The following is a 24,149-nucleotide window of genomic DNA, read 5'->3' as shown; positions in this document are numbered from 1 at the left end:
TCGACTTTGATATAATTTTATTTAAAGCTAAAATAGGCTTAAAGTATATATAAATATGGGCCAGCCTATGGTGTGATGATTAAGGCAGCTGGAGCCTAGATGGATTACTCTGCGGTTCAAATCCCGGACTTGGCAGCTTAAAAACACTCTAGGCAAAATACTGACAGGAGAATGGAGGAGTAAGGATTGTAGTGTGGCCACCTCCCTTGGGAGATGCTTTCTCACTCTCTCTCTGTCTCTCTTATCTCTCTGGCGAGTACATGCACCCTAAAGCAAATTTTTAAGAAATGTAAATATATCATATTACCTAAGATAGAATATTGACTTACGTTCACTAAAAAGAAGGTACTGAGAAAAATCAATGATTATATTCTGTTTGTTTATTAAAAAAACTATTAAAGATCTTTAACTTGAAGGGCACTAGACGGCATATGTTCATTAGGTCTCTCTAGTCTGAAACGAAACTTAGAAATGAAGCATATAGAAAATTACTAATCATTCTTCTTAAATACAAAAACAAAGTAGTATTTAAAAACAAATTCTATTACAGAGTCCTACACGTGTCTCTGAAGTAGGTCTAGATTTTGTCTGAGTCAGGGGGCTGTGAGCAGTGGTGAGATGAATGTGGGCTGCCGATGAAGGACTATGTTGGCCTAAAGTCCCTGCAGATAATTCTGTAAGACTGTAGTCCATAATCAGTCCTCTTAGCATCAGATTTCTCCATTTCAAATGGCGACCAGTGGAGGTTGATTACACAGAAACAACACTGTGTTTAAAAACCTGATACATTTTATTTTATATTATTTTACTTTTGCCATAGTGTACATGTACTTGCCAGAAAGACAGAGAAAGACAATGAGAGGGAAACTGAGAAATCATTCCCCGAGGGGATGGTCCCACCACAATCCTTTTTCTTCTATTCTCCTCCTGGAATTTTGGGCACACACGAACTCAATGTGAATTTCAAGCCACCCAATCTGGGACCTGAACTGTGATCGACCATGTGGGAGGTCCAGTGCCTTAACCACCATGCCACCTGCTGGCTCCAAATAACCTGATACATTTAAATAAATTGTTTGTAACCTAAAACTCTTCTAATAAAAAATTGTTATTAATTTTTTTTTTAGTTTTTTTTTTTTCCCATGGGTATGTGCACTTGCCAGAGAGAGACAGAGAGAGTGAAAGTGAGAAATCAACCCCACTCCCTGGAGGGAGGTGGGGAAGGTCACGCTGCAATCCCTTTTCTCTAGTCTACTCTCAGGATCTTGGCATGCATGCACATGTGCCTGATGTGATTTTCCAGTGCCAGGTCGGGCCCAGGGTTCAAACCTCAGTTGGTCATGTGGGAGTCCAGCACATTAACCACCACACCACCTGCTGGCCCTCCCAATGAAAAGTTTAAGAAATTCATCGATACCTATGATGTATCAGTGTTAAAAGAAATTCAAAGAGTAACATGTTTTTGTCACTTATCCTGGGAATATGTATGCATGTATATGTCTATGTAAAAGGTACACACAATGAAAAGTCAGTTTCTAATCAGTAAACCTTTCATCCATAAGATGGCAGGCCCTGGGCCAGCCTGATAGCACAGTGGTTAAATGCTGTGTAGGGATAGGTCACACACAGCCTACCACAACCAGAATTCCAGCTGGGCAGCTTCCAAAACGTAACAGACCAGTGTGTGTGTACCCAGGATCCTGATAAGATGGAGAAAAAGAGGAAAAAGCATGGTCAGAGGGTATTCTCTCTCTCTCTCTGCTGCTCTTTCTTGTGGCATGTGCTCTCTGGAATTAAGAAAAAAAAAAAGATGAGAGGCATAAAACAAAACCAATGTTTGCATCAAACTCCTTGATCCACTGGCTCTCCCTAAACCTTGTAACTGTTCATATTACATTCTGTAGGGCATTAATATGTCTCTAAAGAGGCAGCAATTCTATTACAAGCCACACACTGCTGTCTGAATGAGGCATTCCCGATTGCTTACTGCTATAATGAAATAACCCAAATTCTAGAGAATTATTAGAACATCAAAGTACGCTGTTTTGTTAAACAGCCTGTACAAATCGGGATGATGGATTTCAATAATAACATAATTCTTTGTCAGATTGCAATATTTGGCTTAAAATGCCATAAAATCTGAATCTGTTTCTGTTTTTCTAAGAAAATTCACACTATCTACTTACTTTTTTTCCTGTAAGAAAATATATATATATATTTGTTTTTGGAGAGGTTTTCGCTATAGGGCGCGTGCACTCACCAGAAAGACAGAGAGAGATAGAAAGTGAGAAATCACCCCCCAGGGGGGCTGGCCATGCCGTAATCCCTTCTCCTCCATTCTCTCCTTGGGATTTTGGGCACGCGCACACATGTGCCCAGCGTGAGTTTAAGCCACCAGGTCCGGGACTCGAACCATGGTTGGCTACATGGGAGTTCAGCTAACTGCTGGTCCCCCTGTAAGAAAATATTAAAGGTCTATGCTTTTATACCAAAAGTATTTCAATGATAATACTCTAAATGGGATGTTTTTCAAATGTATGGGTGAAAGAGGTCACTATTTAAGATGATGTAGCATTTTTTTCCCTAAAGATCATTCTTTTTTCTCTAAATATTAAGGCCAATTTACATTGTACATGCTGTTTATTCTACAGGGAATATACACACATATATACTTACACACACACAGACACCACTTGAAGTTATGGGACCAACACAAAAGTGGGTAGGAACAAGTAAAAGAACACTGATGTTATATACACATACACACACACACATATATAGTGAAATAAATAATAATAATAAGGGCCAGCCTGTGGCATGGTGGCTAAGGTGCTGGATCCCACATGGCCAACTGTGCAGTCTGTCCCAGACTCAGTGGTTTGAAATGGTGCATGCATGTGCGTGCCCAATATCCTGAAAGGAGGGAGAGAGGGAGGAGAAGGGATTATGGCAATGGAACCCCCCCACGGGGGGTGCTTTCTCACTTTCTCTCTCTGTCTCTTTGTGTGTGCACATACCCTCTGGAAGTTTTATAAAAGAAAAAGGATAAATAAGATGTTTTAATTCATCTCAAAAATTTTAAGTCTGAACTATAAGCTAAGGGAAAGAGATTTTTTCTTACTGATCTCTATATTTCTAGATACCATCCAAGTGCTTTTCAACTAAAAAGCTTATGAATAAAGAAAATTTGAAGGGTTAAAAGAAAATGTGAAGTGTGTATCTTTACTTTGATAATATCTTTATTATTGTTCTATGAGATTAATTTCAATTGTCATCACGGAAAACTGTGGAATTACCAGGAACTACAAGAAAAATCCCAACGAGGAATAAGCTATTCTTCTGACTTATTAATTATCAATAAGTCGACATTATTTATAACTCGGCAACAGGAAAGAAACAAGATCAAGGAACCCGTTTATTTATTTTAAGCATGGGGATAGCATTTATTGCTAAAGAACCTATGTTATTTGGTAACCAACATTAATATAAATTTTTATGATATTTTGAATACAGCACCATCCTCTAAAGATTTAACTCAAAAAATTAAAAATCAAATTGGTATTTAAATATGGAGCCATTCCTCCAGACATGACAAAACAAACAAAAAAAAAAGATTGATATGGTAAGTCAGCAACAAGATTATGACTGAATGATATGAACTTATTCTTTACTTGTCTTTCTCAACGAAAATTTTGTATTTCAAATACACCCCCTGAAAAATATTATTTTACAATACTAAGTAATCCATTGGTTACTGCTATTACTAATATGAGTTTTAATACCAAATCATTTCTTTTTTGCTATGAACTCTGATGTTTCTTTAAGCTAGATGAATTAAGACAGACTGTCAATATAATCTTACACATTTGTAACGTGTAATATTTGGACATTGTAAGAATTTCTTTTGGAAATGAAATACTTCCTATAGTTTCTATAACTATGCTTATACTATTCAGTATAGATGAGTACTCAGTATATTTAATTAGCTATATAGTGGTATAATGCTTAATTATCAGCTGATAAGGAAGTTAAATTAGATAAGGTATATAATAATAGCAATTAGCACACTGCCTGGCACTTAGTTAATGTATCTCAGTAATGCCATCATCATCAATGAACATTATCAGACTATAGACAAATTCGAAACCACTTAGACAACATTTCAAGTAGTGCAATTAGAGTAAAGATTACGCGGCATAGAAGCCTGCATTGTTACTGCTCCTTTCTACTGCTTTCATTGCATTTAAAACTATACTGGACTATTCATGTTCCAAAACCATAAACTCTTTGAGAAGTTTCACTAGATTAGAATTTTCTTTTTAAAAAGAACAACAAAACTGGAAAAAAATTACTTTGAACAGAATATTTCTATGGACTTCTAAGTCCAGAATTCTGGAAAGATTTAAACTTGCAGAAAAACATAGCACACTACAGAAGGCACCCCAGAAACAGTCTTTATCGTTTTCTGAATATGCCATCTATGTTCCATTTTAAGTAGATATAAATAGGCTTATTTGGAAAAAACGATGCTGAAAGCACAGGTATAGCTTTAAAAGTCCAACACTCCCCCATTATACCCAACACCTTAGGAAAGGTCAGTTAGTGAGGACTGTACCTCTCACCCTTTAACATGTTCAAGTCACTCCTCTTCCTGCACTCCTTTTTAAGGGTAACTAACACTGCCACTTTACCCCAGATGGATTTTGTTTTAACAGGAGATCTGACTTTACTGTTCCCAATTTAGAAACATTCATCTGAGTTCTAACGCACTTCGAATTATTGCTCCAACGATCATTATCAATGAATGCATATTACACACAGTTGATTTATCCCAACTAACAATGGAAATAACTCCTTTTGTGAAATGAGATGGCTCTAACATTAAGTTTGACTTAAATGGTGAGAAATTAGATGCTACATTTTTCCTTTTCTAGATTTTATTTTCTAATTTCATCTGTATATGTAGACATGATCAATACAGACACACAATAAAATATATTTATCAGTGGCTATTGCCCAAAATGGCCTTCTGAGAGTGAATTTCTTGATAGACCTAACAAATTGCTAAATTCCAGCTGCCAAACACAAAATAAGGCAGTAGAAAATAAAGATAAGAGATGAAAGTGAAATGTGAATTTAACATGCATTAACTGGATCAAGTAATGCCTCAACTAAGAGGTTTCACTGTAACCAAAAAGAAATGCAAGCTTATATTGTGGTTCACTATGAAGATGCATATGTTAATGTAGAAAACTGCTTAAATGGGATTTTAAAATTCTACGCTTTGCCTCTTTAATAAGATGGCTCAGTGGATGTTAATAACGTTATCTGTAATCTAAGGAGAGCTCTTATGTAGAGATCAAGTTTTTTGTAATTCTTTAAATTCCTTTAAATACTAAATGGCTTCTCTTGTAATCACAAGTAAAGAATGTTCTGACTCATTAACGTAAGTCATTAAATACAAACCTATACTGAAACTAAACATAAAACAAACCACAGAAGTAACAAGCCAGTTTTCTTATTTGAGGGGAAAGAAAGGCTTGGTCTCTCCAAAGGCCAAAGGCTGAGGACAAACGTCTTGGAACCTCATTGCAGTGTGCCCCACGCCACCGCCCTCCTCCTCACTCATGGCACCTTCTCTTTCAGTTTATTAACGCTCTAAATCCTTACTCCAAGTTTGGCCTGCAACCACTTGACTTGACAAAGTAGGTCACTTGAAAAGAAAGATAGCCCAATAAAATGAATACAAAGACGAGATTAAACTGCACTGTTTTCATACACTGCTGCTAAAATTCTGCAAATATGCAGTTGGCTATGGTTTGGCATTTAACAGCATGTGAGCCTTAAGGAGGAGGAAATTTTATTCTCATTAACTGTTGCAGATTTACTGCAGTGAAAAAAGGCTATGTAACCCGAGATGTGACAGTACAGAAAGATCAAAGCCAGGGACTGGAAACTAAATAAACCCTCTGGCTACTTCCTGCAAGGAAAATTCACTTTGGCAATGTGAAACAGAACCCAGTTAAAAACTACTCTCCTTTTATGAGCTGTCATAGCAGCTCAAGTGGTTTGGACCGGCTGAGTTTAGAACATTATATTTCCTTGTTTTTGTCTTAGATACTTCTGTAAGCAGTTTTATAGACTCCCCCCCTCTCCTACCCTACCTTCTTAAAACAACAACAAAAATACTCTTGGTAGGAACTGAGATGGTAACCACTAAGCTTATTAAAGCAGGTAGGTCTTCATTTGCACATTCCTTCCTCATTTATTACAGCTTAGTATTTTATTCTTAGATTTATTTGGCAATACACATTTATTTTAATAATTCATCTATGATCTGTACAATTCCTATTCCAAATAAATTCAAGTCGGTTTACAGAACCCCCATGGCTCATATCTGGGGCGTGAGCTATTTGTAACAGCACATCTGGAAGGACTCTGGGCCATACAGAGAATAAGAAAACTAATTAATATTACATTAAGAGACTTACAGGTCTCAGCTTTTTTTTTTTTTAAGAAAAAAATCCATTTAATACTTCAAGATGATTTTAATAATTGTTCACAAATAATTAAATTACATTGTTAAATCAGTCAGAACAGAGGGGCTAACGTAAACCTACCTCACATCAGGACATAGCCCTGAGAGAGGAAGCAAGCTCAGTGCCATTGAGTCCAGATGTGAGCAGTGCAAGGTGGCAGGCTCTCCGCTTACATTTTTGAAGAGGTGGTGGACTTTATCAACCACTGCGACAACTTGTTATTTTCATTAGAATTTGAATAATCAAGACTTTATCATGGTAATTTGCATTCTACTTCTTTAAAAAGAAATCTAATTGTTTTTTAGAAAATGAGAACACTTCCTATGTCAAATACATCATCCTAAGAGCAGTTATTATTGCTTAAAGACTTTCTATTGAAATTTACAACTAATTTATATATTTATATAGCCAAGAAAATGTAATTACTATATGGGGAAAATCACGAACTTTAATGTTAGATAATCACTCTTAAATGGTGGTGATAGGACTAACTTTCCAGTCATGACTGGATTAACTCCGGTATCATTTCTTCTTGGAGAAAGCTACACCATGACTGATGGGTAACATTTTTATAGGATCCAGTCACATTCAGAATACTTTTACTTTATTCATAGACATAGTCATGCTGAATGTCTTCTCCTAAATAAAAATCCGAATGAATTGAAAATAAACTTGATTTCCTCTGTGAACATCTCTGGGCTTTATATACAGCTACTGTGCACACCTCCAAAAACTTTGCTCAGGTTAACACTAGTTTGATGAAGGCAATTCTGTCACCAACTTCTTCTATTTTTAAATTTCCAAAGGAAAATAAAACACTTAAAATCTTTTTCCATGTCAGGACTATAGCTTCTCTAGAATGAAACATCTTTCCAAATTTCCAAGATTCTAAGCCTCATTTTTGGCTTGTATATCTAATTTCAGTAAAGTTTACAATTTGCTAATACTGATGTGTGATAATCTAATAAAACCTGGCCCTAAAGGTTACAGGCCCAATTTACTAATAAAACCTAATTCAATTCTCTTTGGGAAATGTAAATCATTAGTGGAAGTGAATTTCCTTGCCTTCTCAATGCTAGAAAGAAGTTATCTCTATAAATAGTCTAAATAAATAAGACTAATACATGGTAGGTCCATAAGGATTCATTTGTAGACATGAAACAAGAGCATCACGTAGGGAAACATTTATATTGGTTAATTAGCTGAATAAATGCTCTGCAGGAGGCAAATCTCCTTCCAGATGGAGACTGTCCTACTCATTCCATTCTCATTTCTGAAACAACTGGATTTGATCTGTAGAGATTTTAGTGAACTTACTACTCATGAAAATGTCAAGGTAATGAACTAATTAGTTAATGTGTTAATAAACTCTGAGCTTGCCTACAAGCAAATCTGAAGCACCAATATGCAGCAAACCATGTCAGGTATATTAAAGTGAAATAAGCAGTGTATTGCATTGCACAATAAAATGTGCATATCTCACTCCTCATCTCAGCAACATGTACACTTAACGTCCTAAAGCACAGTTCAGTGACAGACTGATTATCTGCGGTCATCTGGACACGGTAATGGTCAATAGTAAAGAGTGCTGACCCTTACAAGCTTGAAGGCTTCACTATTTATTTGCTTCCTGCTTTGTGTTAATCTTTTAAAAATCTCTAATCCTTAATTTCCACAGTGTTAAAATAGGGATGATATTCCTCTGTGCCCGGTCTACCTCAAAAATACTTGTTGACGATCAATGAGATACATGCAGACACAAATGCAGAAAGTACAAGTTATTAGCCTTTGTATATATACTTTATAAATTAAAAATAGCCTAAAACATCTTATTCTTTGCAACTTTTAAAAAGTTTCTAAAACATTCCATCTTTTAAAATAAAAAAGAAACTGTCAGAATTGTCATGAGAGTATTTCAGAAGGAAAAGTTGAGATTTTATGAAAGGGTTATGTTAGAGCAAGGATCTCACACTGTAAAAAACTTGCATTGGCATTGGTTTGATTTTTCTTATCAGAACTGTGTTGTTACCTGGCTACTGTCACTCTTGTTCTCTTTTTACCATCCCACAGTTTAGGAGCAAAATGACCATTTCATTACCTGAGGTATATTTTTACTTGTCATATAGCATTATTTCTAATGAATTTTGTTACTCATTTCAAGAAATTCTACCATATATTTCTGCTTCATTAATATTGAGAAAGTGGAAAAAAACTTAAAATTATTTCTACTGGTTATACCTAGGCATAGAATCTATTACTTGGTTTGAAATAGATGTTTACATATATTAAAATTTCATCATCTAAATAACTGAATACAACTTATAATAAAAATCTGCACAGTTATGGACATTTTTAGATCAAATCCTGCCTGAAACAGAGCAATTTTTTGAAGTGAACAGGAGATTGTCTTGTTACCCAGTCCTGTTGTTGCTATAAAGAGATTCTGCTGTATGTATTATTTAAAAAAAAAAAAATTGCCAGAGAGCACATGAGCTTGCCAGACAGGGAAGGAGAAGAAGACAGCATCCCCTAATGGGATGTGGTCCCACTGTAAACCCTTCTCCAATTCTTCATCCTGTCAGGATTTTGAACACACACACACACACACACACACACACACACACACACACGTGCCTGGTTGGTTTTCAAGCAGTAGATGCTGAGGTTTGAACCATGCAGTCAACCAGGTGAGATCTGGCTTCCTTAACCTACTAGAGCATGGGTCTAGCCTTCTACTATATAAATTTTAATCATGATTAAAAAAAAAATTCTATTAAACTAATAAGCAAAAAATAAAATTCTATTAAACTTTTAAAAATATCCCAACAAAGATCCAGAACAAATATCAGGGAACTACGTAAATGTGCATGTCAAGAACATTATATTCTAGCAATTAATGAGTTTTTCTTCTTTAATATTATATATTGGTTAAAAACAGACTTGTCCTAAAATAAAAATATGTTTATATGAGTAAATATTGAATCTGTCATCATAATATCAATATCTTAATACATGCAATACATCGATATAAACAGAATAACTGAATTTTTTTAACTGTGCTATCTCCTTTTTTTGAGAGAGATTTTTTTCTATTGAGCGTGTGTGCTCACCAGAGAGACAGAGACAGAGAGACAGAACATTAGAAGTCACCCCCCAGGGAGGGAGGATGGCCACACCACAATCCCGGGGATGATCATGCTGCAATCCCTTCTCCTCCATTCTCCTCTTGGGAATTTGGGCATGCACTCATACATGCCCGGTGTGAGTTTTAAGCCACTGGGTCTGGGACTTGAACTGTGGTAGACTATGTGTGAGTTTAGCAACATAACCATTATGCCATCTGCTGGTCCCAACTTTCAATTACTAGGAATGACAGATGTGGCCAAGGTGTATCCAGTTTCATGCTATCAAAACATTGTGTGTAAACAGCATTTTTAAGGAAAAAGAATTTTTACTAAGAAAGCAATAAATTAAAAGGTCTGGTCAAGCCTTAATAAAGTTAAGAATTTTTTTGAAAAGATGGTGTAATGGTTACATTGCTGGACTCCACGTAGTCGACCATGGTTCGAGTACCAGACCTGGCAGCTTAAAACTCATGCTGTGCATGTGTGCGTGCATGGCCAAGAACCTGGGAGGAGAATGGAGAAGGGACTATGGTGTGGTCACCCCCCAAGGGGGCAAATTCTCACTTACTGTCTCTGGCAAGCGCACTTGTTGTATAGTAAAAAATCTCTCTAAAAAAAGAAGTAAATTTTTAAAAATGAATTTTATGTAAGGTGAATATCTACTGATAAATATATCTATTTTAATTATTTATTTTGTTTAGATTTTGTTTCTGTTTTATCAGTGGGCATGTGTACTTGCTAGAGAGCCATGTGGAATTCGCCTCCATTCGCAGCACTTACGCTGTGCTAATAAGCAGCCAGCCCTGTTCTGACCTTCGCTCACTACACCGCGTGTCCTTACATGTGGGACAGTAGTGCTGTGTAATCTAGTATGTGGACAAACCTGGTGTCGCAAAAGTAGGTGCTGCAAGAAATATTTATTCTACAGATAAGTATACCCTACTACACTCAGTTTATCTGTTTTCTTTAACATATAACTTATTTATCCAGTCTCTTTTTAAAAATCTCTGATTACTTCATAAGAATAAATTCTTAGAAATGAAGTTACAGAGTTAAAGACAGATTCCTGTTCTATATTTCCAAATGCAATCCACAAAGGTTTTATCAACTTAAAGTTTCACAAAAGGTATATAAAAACCCCTCTTTGTTCTGATGTGTAGGTATTAGCATTAAAACATCTTTGGCAATTGTTAGGTGAAAATGTTATCTGACTGCTTTATTTTGTAACTACTATGTCTGGAAAAACTGCTAAAGTTGGGTTGTTTTTAAAGGCTTCGTAAAGCATATTTTTGCAAAAAAAATGTAACAGAAAAATAAATAATCTGAAAAGCTATGATAAAAATTGTATCACTAAATAAAGCTGTGTCTTAGTGGATGATTATCTTTTAAAAGTTTTATAAGCATTTACCAAATAAGTCAGTTTTTATAATGCTGAGCAAATGGTTGGCCTCATGTCTGCAGAAGAAAAAGTTTCTGGGAGGTTCTCTTCTTCTTGATAATGTCACTAAAATTTAAATTATAACAAATAAGAGTTTGAGTTATCAATGAAAAATTGATAATGAACTTCACAAAGAAGAGATTTTATAGGCATATACACTTTCCTCTCAGCATAAAAGAATTTCTTGCTTGACCAAATTAAGAACTATAACATGGACTACAATTTAATTTCTCTTATGGATAACTTCTTTGAAATAAACACACAATATGTAGTTCTATAAACACTACACAATGCCTTTCAGATGGAGAACATGTAATTTTGAGGTTGTTTTTCTCAAGTAAAAAAATTAAGGAAATGGCTGAGTATAATTAGGTAGCGTTATAGCAAATGAAGTAAGTTTAATTTTTACATATAGACTCCTAGGAGAAATCAAGCATTTAAAAGGTTGGATAAGAGATTATTTCTTATATTTTAAGTAAATAATGTTAGTTCCATTCCATTTGATTTTTTTAAACTGCAGTAACATTTCAACTCATTTAATGTTTGAAGGAGATAAATTAGACCAGAATACAAAAGGTATATAATATATAACATATCATATATAATATGTACAACATACGAAAAGTTAATGCTAAAGTATTCTAAGAAGAAAGAAAAGAAAAGTGGGCTCCGACACACAGTCATGCTGCACGAGGTGGCGGCGGCGGCTCCGGCTCTGGCTCCGGGCGGCAGCTCTCATCTAGCCCATCCTGGACACAACGATATGGCCAGTGAATGACATCACGGTGCCAACCACAGAGAGCTCTAGGCGCTCTGAAAATATTATTCAAAGCCCCAAGGAAACCTAAGCAGTCTCTGCAATTTTTTTCCAGTTTATGAAAATTGGATTCCCATAAAAGAAAAATGGACCATTTTTACTGCAACAAAAACTGATTTGTAAAAGCTGGAAGCAGTTTAAAAATACCCTTAACATGAGGTTCTTGTTAGTCTTGAAAAGTAAGAGTTACAATAAAAAAAAAAAAAAGGTCCAAAAATATGGTGTGGATGCATGGTAAGTAACAGGGAAAAAGCTAGTCTTGCTCCTATTATTTTTAATTAGCTTCAATAGCAAGTTCCCTTTTCTTTCTAACACCAGTTCCCACTTTGGGAGGGAAGATTTACATTTGACGCTCTGGGATCTGCAACTCCACAGCTAATGCCTTGGAGCCCTAATGCATTTTGCATTAGTTCTAAATGTCGAGAAATCCTGGCGCCAAGAGGTTCAAACCGATAGTGACACATGTCTAAAACCCAGAATTTGCTGTCCAACTGCCAGTATCTATTTTATCAAACATCCAATCTGTCTCGAAGAATGGGATCAATGAGTTTAACAGTTTTCACTGTTTCCAATTAAACTGCCTTGCTGTATTACAAAAATGCAGGCATTCCGATTAAAAAAGACGCCCTGACTTAGATTTTAAGAAAAATACCAATTCAAACTCTTTAGACACTTCTCTAAATTTTCTTAGTTTCTCATATTTTAACACATTTGCTTTAAAACTGTCATATTAGGTGAAATAAAGAATATTTCCTTGAACAATTAAAAGGAAAAAACCCTCATGTCATACATATTAACTATCCTTTCCCTTGCAGGAATTTGGGATCATTTCCTTTACAGCATCCACTCAAACTAAAACGTTAAAAACAGGAGTCCAAAGCTGTGTGCCGGCCAAAGAGTGCTCTGCTGCTCAGCACTGTCACATTTTGCCGCAAGTTTCATTCTACATCCTGTTTTCACTCAAATCATTAAAAACAAAGTAAATGACAAAAATTCACCTCAGGCCAGCCTAGCGGCCTGGTGGTTAAGGCGGCTGGATGCCACATGGCTGAGTGCAAAGCTGGAGTCGTGGATCCAGCTACTTGAAAAACACGCCAGGTCTGTGTGTACGTGTGTGTGTGTGTGTGTGTGTGTGTGTGTGTGGCCAAAATCCTGAAAAGATGGAGAGGGAGAGGAAAAGTGGTTTTGGTGTGACCATGCCCCATGGGAGGGTGCTTTCTCCCTTTCCCTCTCTATCTGCCTGTCTATGGGGAGCACACATGCTCTCTGGCAAAAACAAAACAAAACAAAACAAAACCAACTCACTTGCTACGCATTAATCTCTTATTTTCACTCACCAGAGAGACAGGGAGAAAGCACCTCCCACGAGGAATGGTCATACCACAATCTGTTCTCCTTCATTTCTCCTCCCACTTTTCAGGATTTTGAGCATGCACACACACACACATGCACTCGGTGTGTTGAGAGAGACAAAGAGGGAGATGGACTCAATGCCACGACCCTCCAGCCTCCACCGGTTCTTGCCACAGGGTGGGTGCTACCACACTCGCTCTGTGTTTTTTAAAAGCCACCAGCTCCAGTGCTCGAACCCCATAGCTGGCTAAGTGGTATCTCGCTGCCTTAACCACCAGGCTGTGGAGTCAGCCCAATAACATTTCTCTTTTTAGAGGCACCGAGGCAATCAGTTTTTTCAATATTTAAAATTCAGTTAAGTTACCATTCTTTCACATTAATATCAATTCTTCATGTTGTCCAGTATGTCTTCATGGTAGAAGTGAAGAACAGGATTTCAACAACAGCTGCTTAATGAACTTGCAATTTATTTATTTATTTATTTTTGGAGAGGTTTTTGCCATAGGGTACGTGCACTTGCCAGAAAGACAGAGAGACAGAAAGCGAGAAATCACCCCCCAGGGGGGATGGCCACACCGCAATCCCTTCTCCTCCATTCTCCTCTCAGGATCTTGGGCACGCACGCACACACGCCCAGTATGAGTTTAAGCCACCAGATCTGGGACTTGCCGGTCCATGGTTAACCACATGGGAGTCCAGTGACATAGCCATTATGTCAACTGCTAGTCCCTAAACTTGCATTTTTTGAAAAATATTATTTTGGTTAAAATCAGTTAAAATACAAAATTTTAAAAACCGTGTTTTGAGCCAGTATAATTTAATCTAAGGAGCTTTACATTTACCGACTGGATATCAGAAACTAAAAGGCAGCACCTAGCAGAACATTTCACATCTGGGATATTGCGCAGCAATTATCACACCAAAAGAGTGTGAATAATTATGCAGTAATTTACAACACTTAAACCTCTGTAGAACTAAAAACTAAACGAGACTTAAGATTCATGGTTTGTTACTATCAAAGAAGTGCAAAGACGTTCTATTAAAAGGGGAACCCTAACCAACCAAAAGAGACTGGATAAAAGAACAGAAGATATGACTGCGGAGTGGGTCAAGGAGGCAGAGTGTGGGTAGGAGCGACCATGAATCTTGGCCGGACTGTGCACGCTGCGTCTCTGCTGACCCAGACTGCAGCCCCTTTCATCTGATCTATTACCTACAAAAAATGGAGGAAATTCATTGTAAATTATTTCTTCTGGAAATAAAAGAAAAAATGATCTACTTACGTGATTTAAGTTCTGAAAAATTACAAAAGACAAGAGAGGAAAGACTTAAATTTCTCAGGGGAAGTTCTTTAATAAGACAAACAATTCTCAAATCAAATGATTATAATAAGTATATAACTCTTTTTCTTTGAAAAAGAGTCTATACTAAGTTTTATTAACTAATCCTTTAAGTCAATGTTACTGTAATGTAGCTTTTATAACATAAAAGAAGATATCTATTTAAATACCCTTGGAAACAAAGGTAAAAGGATTTTCCCAAAGCTATTAAAAGAAACAAACAGAACTGAGGAATAAAATCCTGAACTCTTCGGACCCAGTATATAACTTTAGTTCCTCTATAGATATATCTTTCAAAATATTTTCTTTGTTTTATAAAATGATTATTTTTGAAAAACAGAAAGAAGAGATCTTGCTGAATTGAACTTCTAAGATTATTCTGTTTACCTGATTTTAGTGAAAATGTAGTTTCTTAAAAATCACACAATGATATAAAAAAATGAAAGAAAGGGGCTGGCAGGTGGTGTGGTGGTTAGGGGCGCTGGACTCCCACATGGCAGACCGTAGTTCAAGTCTCGGACGTGGTGGCTTGCTTTCTTACTTTCCCTGACTCTCTCTGTCTCTCTCTCTGGTCAAATTAAAATAACATATAAAGTTAAACAAAATAATTCTTTATTAAAAAAGAAAAAATGAAAGCAAATCATTTTTCATTAAGCACTGCATGATTATTAGCCATTTGCTTTTTTTTTGGACTGGCAGTATTTGCAGGACATATGAAAATAATGTTTTGTTCATAGTGAAATACAAACACCAGATAATCTTATAAATGCTATAAGCAAAATTCTTTGATATAAATATTAGGGTCGCATGCCTAAATTAGTTTTCTTTTCCAATTCTGTTTCAGAAAACATTTGTACAGTGAGTTATCACATGACAGGATACAGTATTTATAATGGTATTATACTCTATCAAAGAGCCTCTTTTGAATAATTATAGCTACTATAGCCAAAAGCATCAGAAGTAATCCAAAACTATATGCTCTCCAGTATTCGATCACGTTTAGTTCATTTCCTATGGCAAGGAGTTTCTTACCGAAATAATCCAGCACTCCAACAAAACCGTTTCTAAAATGCTGTTACTTATTTAAAGTGCAGAACACTGAGCTACACACGAGGTCAGCATGTTTCAGGAATACTCCTGTGTTTTTCCACCATGTTTTCAAACCTTGGGTAATAAGTTGTGAAATCAACTTAGTGGGTTGCAATCCATATTTAAAAAATGAAATACTCGGGACCAGCAGTTAGCGTAATGGTTATGTCACTGGACTCCCATGTAGTTGACCGCGGTTCGAGTCCTGGACCTGGTGGCTTAAACTCACGCCGGGTGTGTGTACGTGCATGCCCAAGATCCCGAGCAGAGAATGGAGGAGAAGGGATTGTGGCATGGCCATCCCCCTGGGGGGGGATTTCTTGCTTCCTGTCTCTGTCTTTCTGGGGGAGTGCATGTGCCTTATAGCAAAAACCTCTCCAAAAAAAAAAAAAAGAAAAGAAATACTATAAAATAAAACAGAATATATCATTGAGCATTACAGGTAGTAGGAGTAAGTATCATTTTAAGAAGATTTTGTTTTATATATGTGTATGGAAGTAGATACAAGTAGGAAAACAAATATGTATGTGTGCACTAGGTTGCAATACGAAAGGTATTTACTTTAATGTGGACTGTGGTCAAAAAAGCTAACAAATCATATAGTATGTTTTATTCCCTCCAAATTAGGTGGCATGTTTTACTGGAAAAAGATGTAAATTTTGATGACATTCAAATTCTCACTTTATTATCCTATCTGTGTGAATTGGTTACTTACATTTTTAGAGTCTAGATCTCTTTATCAGGGATATAAAATGAATATAATAATACATTCTTTAAAATGTTGCAGGTTAAAATAAGATGAATACTTAGAAAATAGTTTATAGATAATAAATGATCAATAATGGTTGCAGTTATTATTATTGGATTAAAATAGCTTATTGCTAGTGAGCACTATGAGTTAAATATAACGTATTGGGTCACAATTATATTTATCTTAAAAACATCTGAACACATCTCCCAAACAGAAAACAGCTCATGCTAATCAAAGGTAGAATTTTAGTTTTATTTTTCTTCTGTTTCTTTTATTTTATTGCTATAGGGTGACTGCACTCACCACAGAGGGAGGGAAGGAGAGACAAAGAGAAGGAGAGAGAGAAAGAGAAATCCCCCCACCCCCTGCTCCTGGGGGAGATGACCAAGCTGCAATCCCTACTCCTCCATTCCCTCAGGATTTGGTGTATGCACCCACATGTGCTGGCACGTTTTTTAAGCCGATGGTTCCAAGACTCTAAACATGCAGTCGGCCATGTGGAATCCAGCCACCTTCACCACCACGCCACCAGCTGGCCCCAAAGGTAGAATTTTAGAACAGGTTTTAAACAAATAAAGAAAGTAAAACACACTTAAGGGAAAACAAAACACCAGTCCAGTGAAAAGGTAGAGTCTAGGTTAATGTGAATGTGACTAGGTTAATGCGAATTTTCAACAGTCAGCCTAAAATATTAAAATACCACACTTCCAGGAATGATCAAGAGAGGAAAATATTGTTTACACTATGACACCTTTAGTAACGATGCTGGATATCTGCTGTGGGAAGGTTATTATAATTGTGGAACAATGCTGGCCCATCAGATTTTTTCCTGTAAATATTCCTTTAAATACCATCTAGAGAAGAAAAATCTTCAATTCATTATCAAAGCATTGACTTTCTAAAACAGCGATGCCTGAATAACTTAAAATAGATGTCTTGTGTTCTCATTTTACATTTTACTGGCTTTGGAATACATCCAGGAAACAATCTGTATTCATTAACTGTGCAAAAGTATTGTCTGTTTCAATATAGTCTACATTTTCCTTTAAAAAAAAAAATCTGCCAGAGCATGTGTGCACTTGCTGGAGAGAGACAGAGAGAGAAAGACAGGGAGAGTGAGAAGACACCCCTCGTGGGGCATGGCCAGGCTGCAACCCTCCATTCCTCCTCCTTGTCAGGACTGCGGGCATGCATGCGCAAACAAGCGTTTGAATCAGTTGGGTCTGGGACTTGAACCTTGTGATTGGCCACCTTCATCACAATGGCACTAGCTGACCTGACAGCTTATGTTATTTTCTAAAGTGATGAAGCATATATATATTTTTTTCAGTTCTGCAATCTCCATTTTTGTCCATAAAAATGTGACTTCATAATTTAAAATCAAACAAACATATTCTTGAAGAGATTGAATTTTTTTCCTCCTCTAAATGAAAGATAAAGAAATGGAGAGCGAAGAGTATTCTAGCTTTTCAAAAACAACAGAAACACCATACATCATTCTTTTCTTGGAAAACAGTTTACCTGCCAGGAAATGAATGCTGCCCGACTACATCTCCATTTTGAAGGTGATAATCATTGAAGAAATCTGGACTTATGGCTCCTTCAGAGGCAATTAATCCATCTAAAAAGAAGGAAAACGATAACTAGTGAAATATATTTGTAGGAAATAAAAAGAATATTATCTTATTAAGCAAAATAATAAGAAAATAACCCGTATATATATATTTTTTTTTCGAGAGGTTTTTACTATAGGGCACGTGAGCTCGCTAGCCAGCCAGACAGACATAGAGACAGAAAGCGAGAAATCACCCCCCAGGGGGGATGGCCACGCCGCAATCCCTTCTCCTCCATTCTCCTCTCGGGATCTTGGGCACGCACGCACATGCGCCTGGCTTGAGTTTTAAGCCACCGGGTCTGGGACACGAACCACGGTCGACTACGTGGGAGTCCAACAACATAGCCATTACACTAACTGCTGGTAGGAAATAACCTGTATATTTAATCTGGAAAAAAAAATGTTAGCTTGACATGCTGCTCTTTCTAGGAGTATGAATAGAAAACCATATGTATGTTAGTGTTTTGTTGACAATTGAGCCAAATCATCTATCATGTGCTAGGTACTATATAGGCACAGAGTAAATTTGACAGTTTCTGTCTTCAAGGGACTTACAGTCTTCTGGAGAAAAAGATACAGAAAAAGATATAGGAGATCAGGCAGGGTTGGGAAGGACAGTAAGGATGGTCCAGGCCTGGTTAAAGGCAAGGAAGAATTAATAAGAATGGTGCATGAGGCCAGCCGGTGGCAGAGTGGTTAAGGTGCTGGACTCCTACATGGCTGACTCTGGTTTGAGTCCTAGACATGGCAGCTTGAAACACACGCTAGGTGCATGTCCTAAATCCCAGGAGTGGAATGGAGGAGAAGGGAATGCGGCATGGCCAACCCCCCACCCCCAGAGGGTGGTGATTTCTCATTCTCCTTCTCAGTGTCTCTCTGTCTCTCTCCAGTGAGTGCACACACCCTATGGCAAAAACCTTAAAAATAAATAAATAAATAAATAAAAGGATGGTGCCAGCCAGTGACATGGTGGTTAAGGCAACTGGATCTCACATGGCTGACTGCATGGTTTGAGTACTGGACCCGGTGGCTTGAGAAACACACTAAGTATGCGTATGCATGCCCTAAGTCATGAGAAGAGGAGGGATTGTGGAGTAGCCATCCACCTGGAGGTGCTTTCTCATTTTCTTTCTCTTTTCTCCCTTTGTCCTCCCCTCTCCCTGACAAGTGCATGTGCCCTATTGCAAAAAAAAGTATGGTGCTGGTATAAAGATCAATACATAAGTATAGTTCACATTTTATACCCAGACAGCTTCATTTGTGTAGCATGATTAAATTAAATACAGTTATGCTGCACAATGACATTTTAGTCAACCACAGAACACACATACAACTGTGGTCTTATAAAATTATGGAGCTGAAAAGTTCCTACTGCTTAGTGACATCATAGTGCAACACATTACTAATGTGTGTGTGGTGATGGTGTAAACAAACCTACTGCACTGACAGTTATATGAAGTACTGCACATATAATTATAAGGTTTAATACTAATAGTGATAATAATATATTAAGTTACTGGTTATATATTTACTAGACTAGAAATTTTAAGAATATTACATATTTGCATCTTCCATGGGAGAAAGACAGAAGCTATGGAGAGACAGACACCACAGCAGAGTCTTCAGGCCAGAATTTACTCCCACCCCCTGTTCTAGGTGGCCCACTTCAAGGGCACACTTGTGAGATTACTGGGGCACCAAAGGAGAGCTTAGGACACAAACCCGAGGCCTTGCTCATGTGGGTCTAGCTGTGTCTCTGCTGCATCACTGCTCAGCCCCTAAACCATACTTTTGTTTTATTTTTGTTTGTTTGTTTGTTTTTGGAGAGGTTTTTGCTATGGGGCATGTGCACTCTCCAGAAAGAGAGAGACAGAGAGACAGGCGAGAAATCACCCACCAGGGGGGATAGCCAGGCCGCAACCCCTTCTCCTCCATTCTCCTGTCAGGATCCTAGGCACGCATGCACACGTGCCTGGTATGAGTTTAAGCCACTGGGTTGCGGGCTCGAACCACGGTCAACTACATGGGAGTCCAGCAACATAGCCATTACGGCAGCTGCTGGTCCCTCTCTGATCGAAGTTTTTAAAAAAGAGTAATAGTAAATGACATTAAATAAATAATTCTTTTAAAAAATATGAATAAAAAATGATGGTTTTACAGCAGTCCCAGACCCAGTGGCTTAAACTCACACTGGGTGTGTGTGCGTGTGTGCCTAGGATCCTGAGAGGAGAATGGAGGAGAAGGGATTGTGGCGTGGCCATCCCCTTGGGGGGTGATTTTTCACTTTCTCTCTTTCTGGCGAGCGCATGCACCCTATAGCAAAAACTTCCAAAAAAAAAAAAAAATGACCATAGAGAGGCAGAGAAAGAGAATGTGAGGGGAAAGTGAGAAAGCAAGGCACCAGGTCCAGGACTTGAACTGCAGTTGGCCATGTTGGAGTCCAAAATTCAAATAAACAAATAAAATTTAAAAATGAAAAAAGCTCATAGAATAAATATATAAAGAAAAGATTTTTTTAAAGAATTATTCTATTTAACTTTATTTATTTAATTTATTTATTTCAATCTGACCAGAGAGGGACAGAGTGAGAGAGAGCGAAATGGAAAGTGAAAAAGCAAGCCACCAGATCCAGGACTTGAACCATGGTTGGCCCTTAACCACCATACCACCTGCTGGCCCCAAGAAAATATTTTTATACAGCTGGATAACATGTTTGTGTTTTAAGCTAAGTGTCATTACAAAAAAGTCAAAAGTGAAAAAAAGAAGTTTGCAAAATAAAAAATTACAGTAAGCTAAGGTTATTAATGAAGAAAAAAAAAATTTAAGAGAGGTTTTTGCTATAGGGTGCATGGGCTAGCCGGAGAGACAGAGACAGACATGCGCCTGGCATGAGTTTGAAGCCACTGAGCCAGGACGTGAACTGCAGTTAACTACGTGGGTCCAGCAACTTAACCATTACGCCATCTGCTGGTCCCGAAAAAGTTTTTTTTTTTTTTTTTTTTTTTTTATGTGTTTTTACTATGGCCCTTTTGCTATAGGGCGCATGCGCTCACCAGACAGAGAGAAAGAGACAGAGAGACAGAAAGTGAGAAATCAACTCCCAGGGGGGATGGCCACGCCCCAATCCCTTTTCCTCTGTTCTCCTCTCGGGATCTTGGGCACGCACGCACACACGCCTGGCGTGAGTTTTAAGCCACCGGGTCCGGGACGCAAACTGCGGTCGACTACATGGGAGTCCAGCGATATAGCCATTACACTAACTGCTGATCCCCTGCAAAAGTTTTTTTTTACAATGAACTTCATGTACCCTAACTATAAAGTAGCTGCTGAGTCCCCAGTCCGCATTCACTCACCTCTCACTCACCCAGAGCAACTTCCAGTCCGGCAAGCTCCATTCATGCTAAGTGCATCACACAGGTGTACCATTTTATCTACTTTTTGGTATTGAGTTATGTTTCTACACAAATTCCATTGTGTTACAATTGCCCACAGTATCCAGTAACGATATGCTATACACGTTGGTAGTCCAGGAGCTAGGGCCTATACCACACAGCCTACACATACGGTAGGCTAGACCATCTAGATTTGTGTAAGTCCACTCCACGACGTTTGCATGATGATGAAAGTGCCTAATGATACATTTCTCACAATGCATTCTTGTCCTAAAGTGAGGCATGACTGCATTTCAAATAAAGGAATTTCTGACTAAGCAACGCTTGACAATTTAAGTATACAACATAAAACATGGTAGAAATTTTTATAAATAAAATTTACATTGCCTGTGCACTTAAAAGAGTATTCTGGACCAGCTCTGTGGTACAGTGGTAATGCACTGTTCAAGGGAAGCTGGATGGCAGATGTTGACTGTGGTTCAAATCCCTGACCCAGTTGGTCTGATTGAACATACCAGGTACATAGTGAATGCTCAGGATCTGACAGGTTGGAGGACTGGAGTGAGGGTCAGATGCTACGAAGGGTGCTCATCTCTCTCTGTCTCCCAATCACTCTCATGTGCACACATTCACTCCATGATGAATAAGAAAAAAAAGGGTATGCCGTGCATAATTTAAATACTTTTTGATGATGGATCTTCATTACAAATGTCAGTGTAATGTCAGTCATATCCTGCAGTTATCAGATATATCTGACTGCCTGTGCTAAAAGGCTCTAGTCTCTATACCTGAACTCAAAGGCTTTTTGAGTTCTTTTTCTTTACTTGTAAAGCTTTTCCTAAGTCTAAGTCTTTGTTATAACTTTCTGCTGATCTTAAGTGATTTTTTTTTCTCATTTGTTCCAATTTAAGAATCCAGATAACTTGTTTTTGATACAATTATTAACAAGAAGGATCTGAGGGAACAAAAACATTTCAGTGATGGTTTCAAGGCTATCTTACACATAAAGCAAATAGTCCCGGCCTTTGCAGTAACTGCTTGGATAGCTCTGAGGTCTTTCAAGGCTGTCTTTTCCGAAAGTGTGCTGAGTGCCCTCTAGATAGCGCCAGTGAGGTAGCCCTGCCACACTGGTCACTGATGTGGCATTGCTATAGCAGGCACACTCCTTAGGCACCAGGAGATCAGTTCACACCTAGTACATGCATGATAATACCATACTAGGTCTTGTAGGAAATGTAAAATTATAATACACAGGCTCTACTTTCAAGAATTTTAGTTGGGACCAGCAGTTGGCATAATGGCTATGTCGCTGGATTCCCAGAAGTCGACCGCGGTTCGAGTCCCGGACCTGGTGGCTTAAACTCATGCCAGGCACATGTGCGTGCATGCCCAGGATCCCGAGAAGAGAATGGAGGAGAAGGGATTGTGGTGTGGCCATCTCCCCTGGGGGGTGATTTCTCACTTTCTGTCTCTCCGTGTCCCTCTGTCTTTCTGGTGAGTGCACGCAACCTATAGCAAAACAAACAAACAAACAAACAAACAAAAAAACACCTCTCAAAAAAAAATATTTCTTGAGAGAGAGAGGAAGAGATGCACCCCCAAAAAGGTCTTTATGCCAAGATCATGGGCACGCATACACGCACCTGGGACCAACCTGGGACCATCCCATGCAGTGTAAGCATTGTGGGGTGCTGGTTACTGCTGCATCTCTGTGCTGGCCTACGAGCATCCTTAAGCTCCTACTGTAACAGTGTTGTTTCAAAGACAGTGACAAGGAACCAAAACATTTCACATGACGTTGAATTGTTTGGAGAACAAACAGAAAACAGAGCCACAAATCAGGCACTCTACGTTGCAGGGTATTATAACCATTCAAATGGCTGTGCTATATGAAACTATTTAGACCTTACTTATACACTGCACATTTCCGAGCAGCTCCTGGTAATGATAAAAACAGGTAAGAACAAGACAGTACACATCAGAGCAGTGATAAATAAACCAGATTCCTCATCAGCACACATAATTTATCAACCTTAACTCCTAAAATCCAGTTCAGAGACTGACTTGCAAATATTGGGAATACAAGTAAAAAAATACAAAAACCCAATTTTTACTGACATTAACTCTATCTTGAATGCCACGAAGACAAATAAAAATATAATATTGGGCTCTTTTGTAAATGGGCTAAAAGTGTAATGGTGACTATGTGGGACAAAGTAGATGTCGGTAACATGGAAAATGAGAAAGACATTCCTAAAAGACTATTCACCTATGTGGCAATACCTGATAAGACACTTCATAGAACGCACGTAAATGAAATCTACGATGTTTATGAGCATCCTCAGACAGGAAAAAAGAAATTTTAAACTTCATATTTCAAAAATGTACTTGGGCCAGCAGGTGGTATGTAGGTTAAGACTGACTGGATCCCACCTGGCAAACTCTGGGGTCCACATCTCCCAAGTTGGAGGCTTCAGAATCATGTCAGGCACATATGTGGACATGCCCCAAATCCCTAGAGACTGGAGGAGAAAGAATTTTATGTAGCACAGCCATCCCTCTGGGGAGTAATTTTCACTTTTCCTCTCTTTCTCTCTTTCTTTCCTTGTCTCTCTCCAGTGAGTCCATATACCCTATAACAAAAACTAGGGAAAAAAAAAAAAAAGAATTTTGGGGCCAGCAGGTGGCTT

The 24,149-nt window shown here is 37.9% G+C and overlaps 1 protein-coding gene across 1 annotated transcript in view; it reads right to left on the bottom strand.

Moving 5' to 3' along the window:
* The window catches only part of KIFAP3 (kinesin associated protein 3), a 210,846-nt gene that overhangs the window by 15,873 nt on the left and 170,824 nt on the right, over window positions 1-24,149 (bottom strand). Inside the window, exon 21 of the mRNA XM_027772485.1 lies at window positions 17,974-18,073. Within this exon, the coding sequence (XP_027628286.1) occupies window positions 17,974-18,073 (100 nt within the window). The remainder of the gene's footprint in view (window positions 1-17,973; window positions 18,074-24,149) is intronic.

The sequence above is a fragment of the Tupaia chinensis genome, unplaced genomic scaffold, assembly GCF_000334495.1.
Source record: "Tupaia chinensis unplaced genomic scaffold, TupChi_1.0 Scaffold000278_1, whole genome shotgun sequence".
NCBI lineage: Eukaryota > Metazoa > Chordata > Mammalia > Scandentia > Tupaiidae > Tupaia > Tupaia belangeri.
Note: the sequence above shows the minus strand (reverse complement) of the source record. Positions and strands in the feature narration are given on the sequence as shown.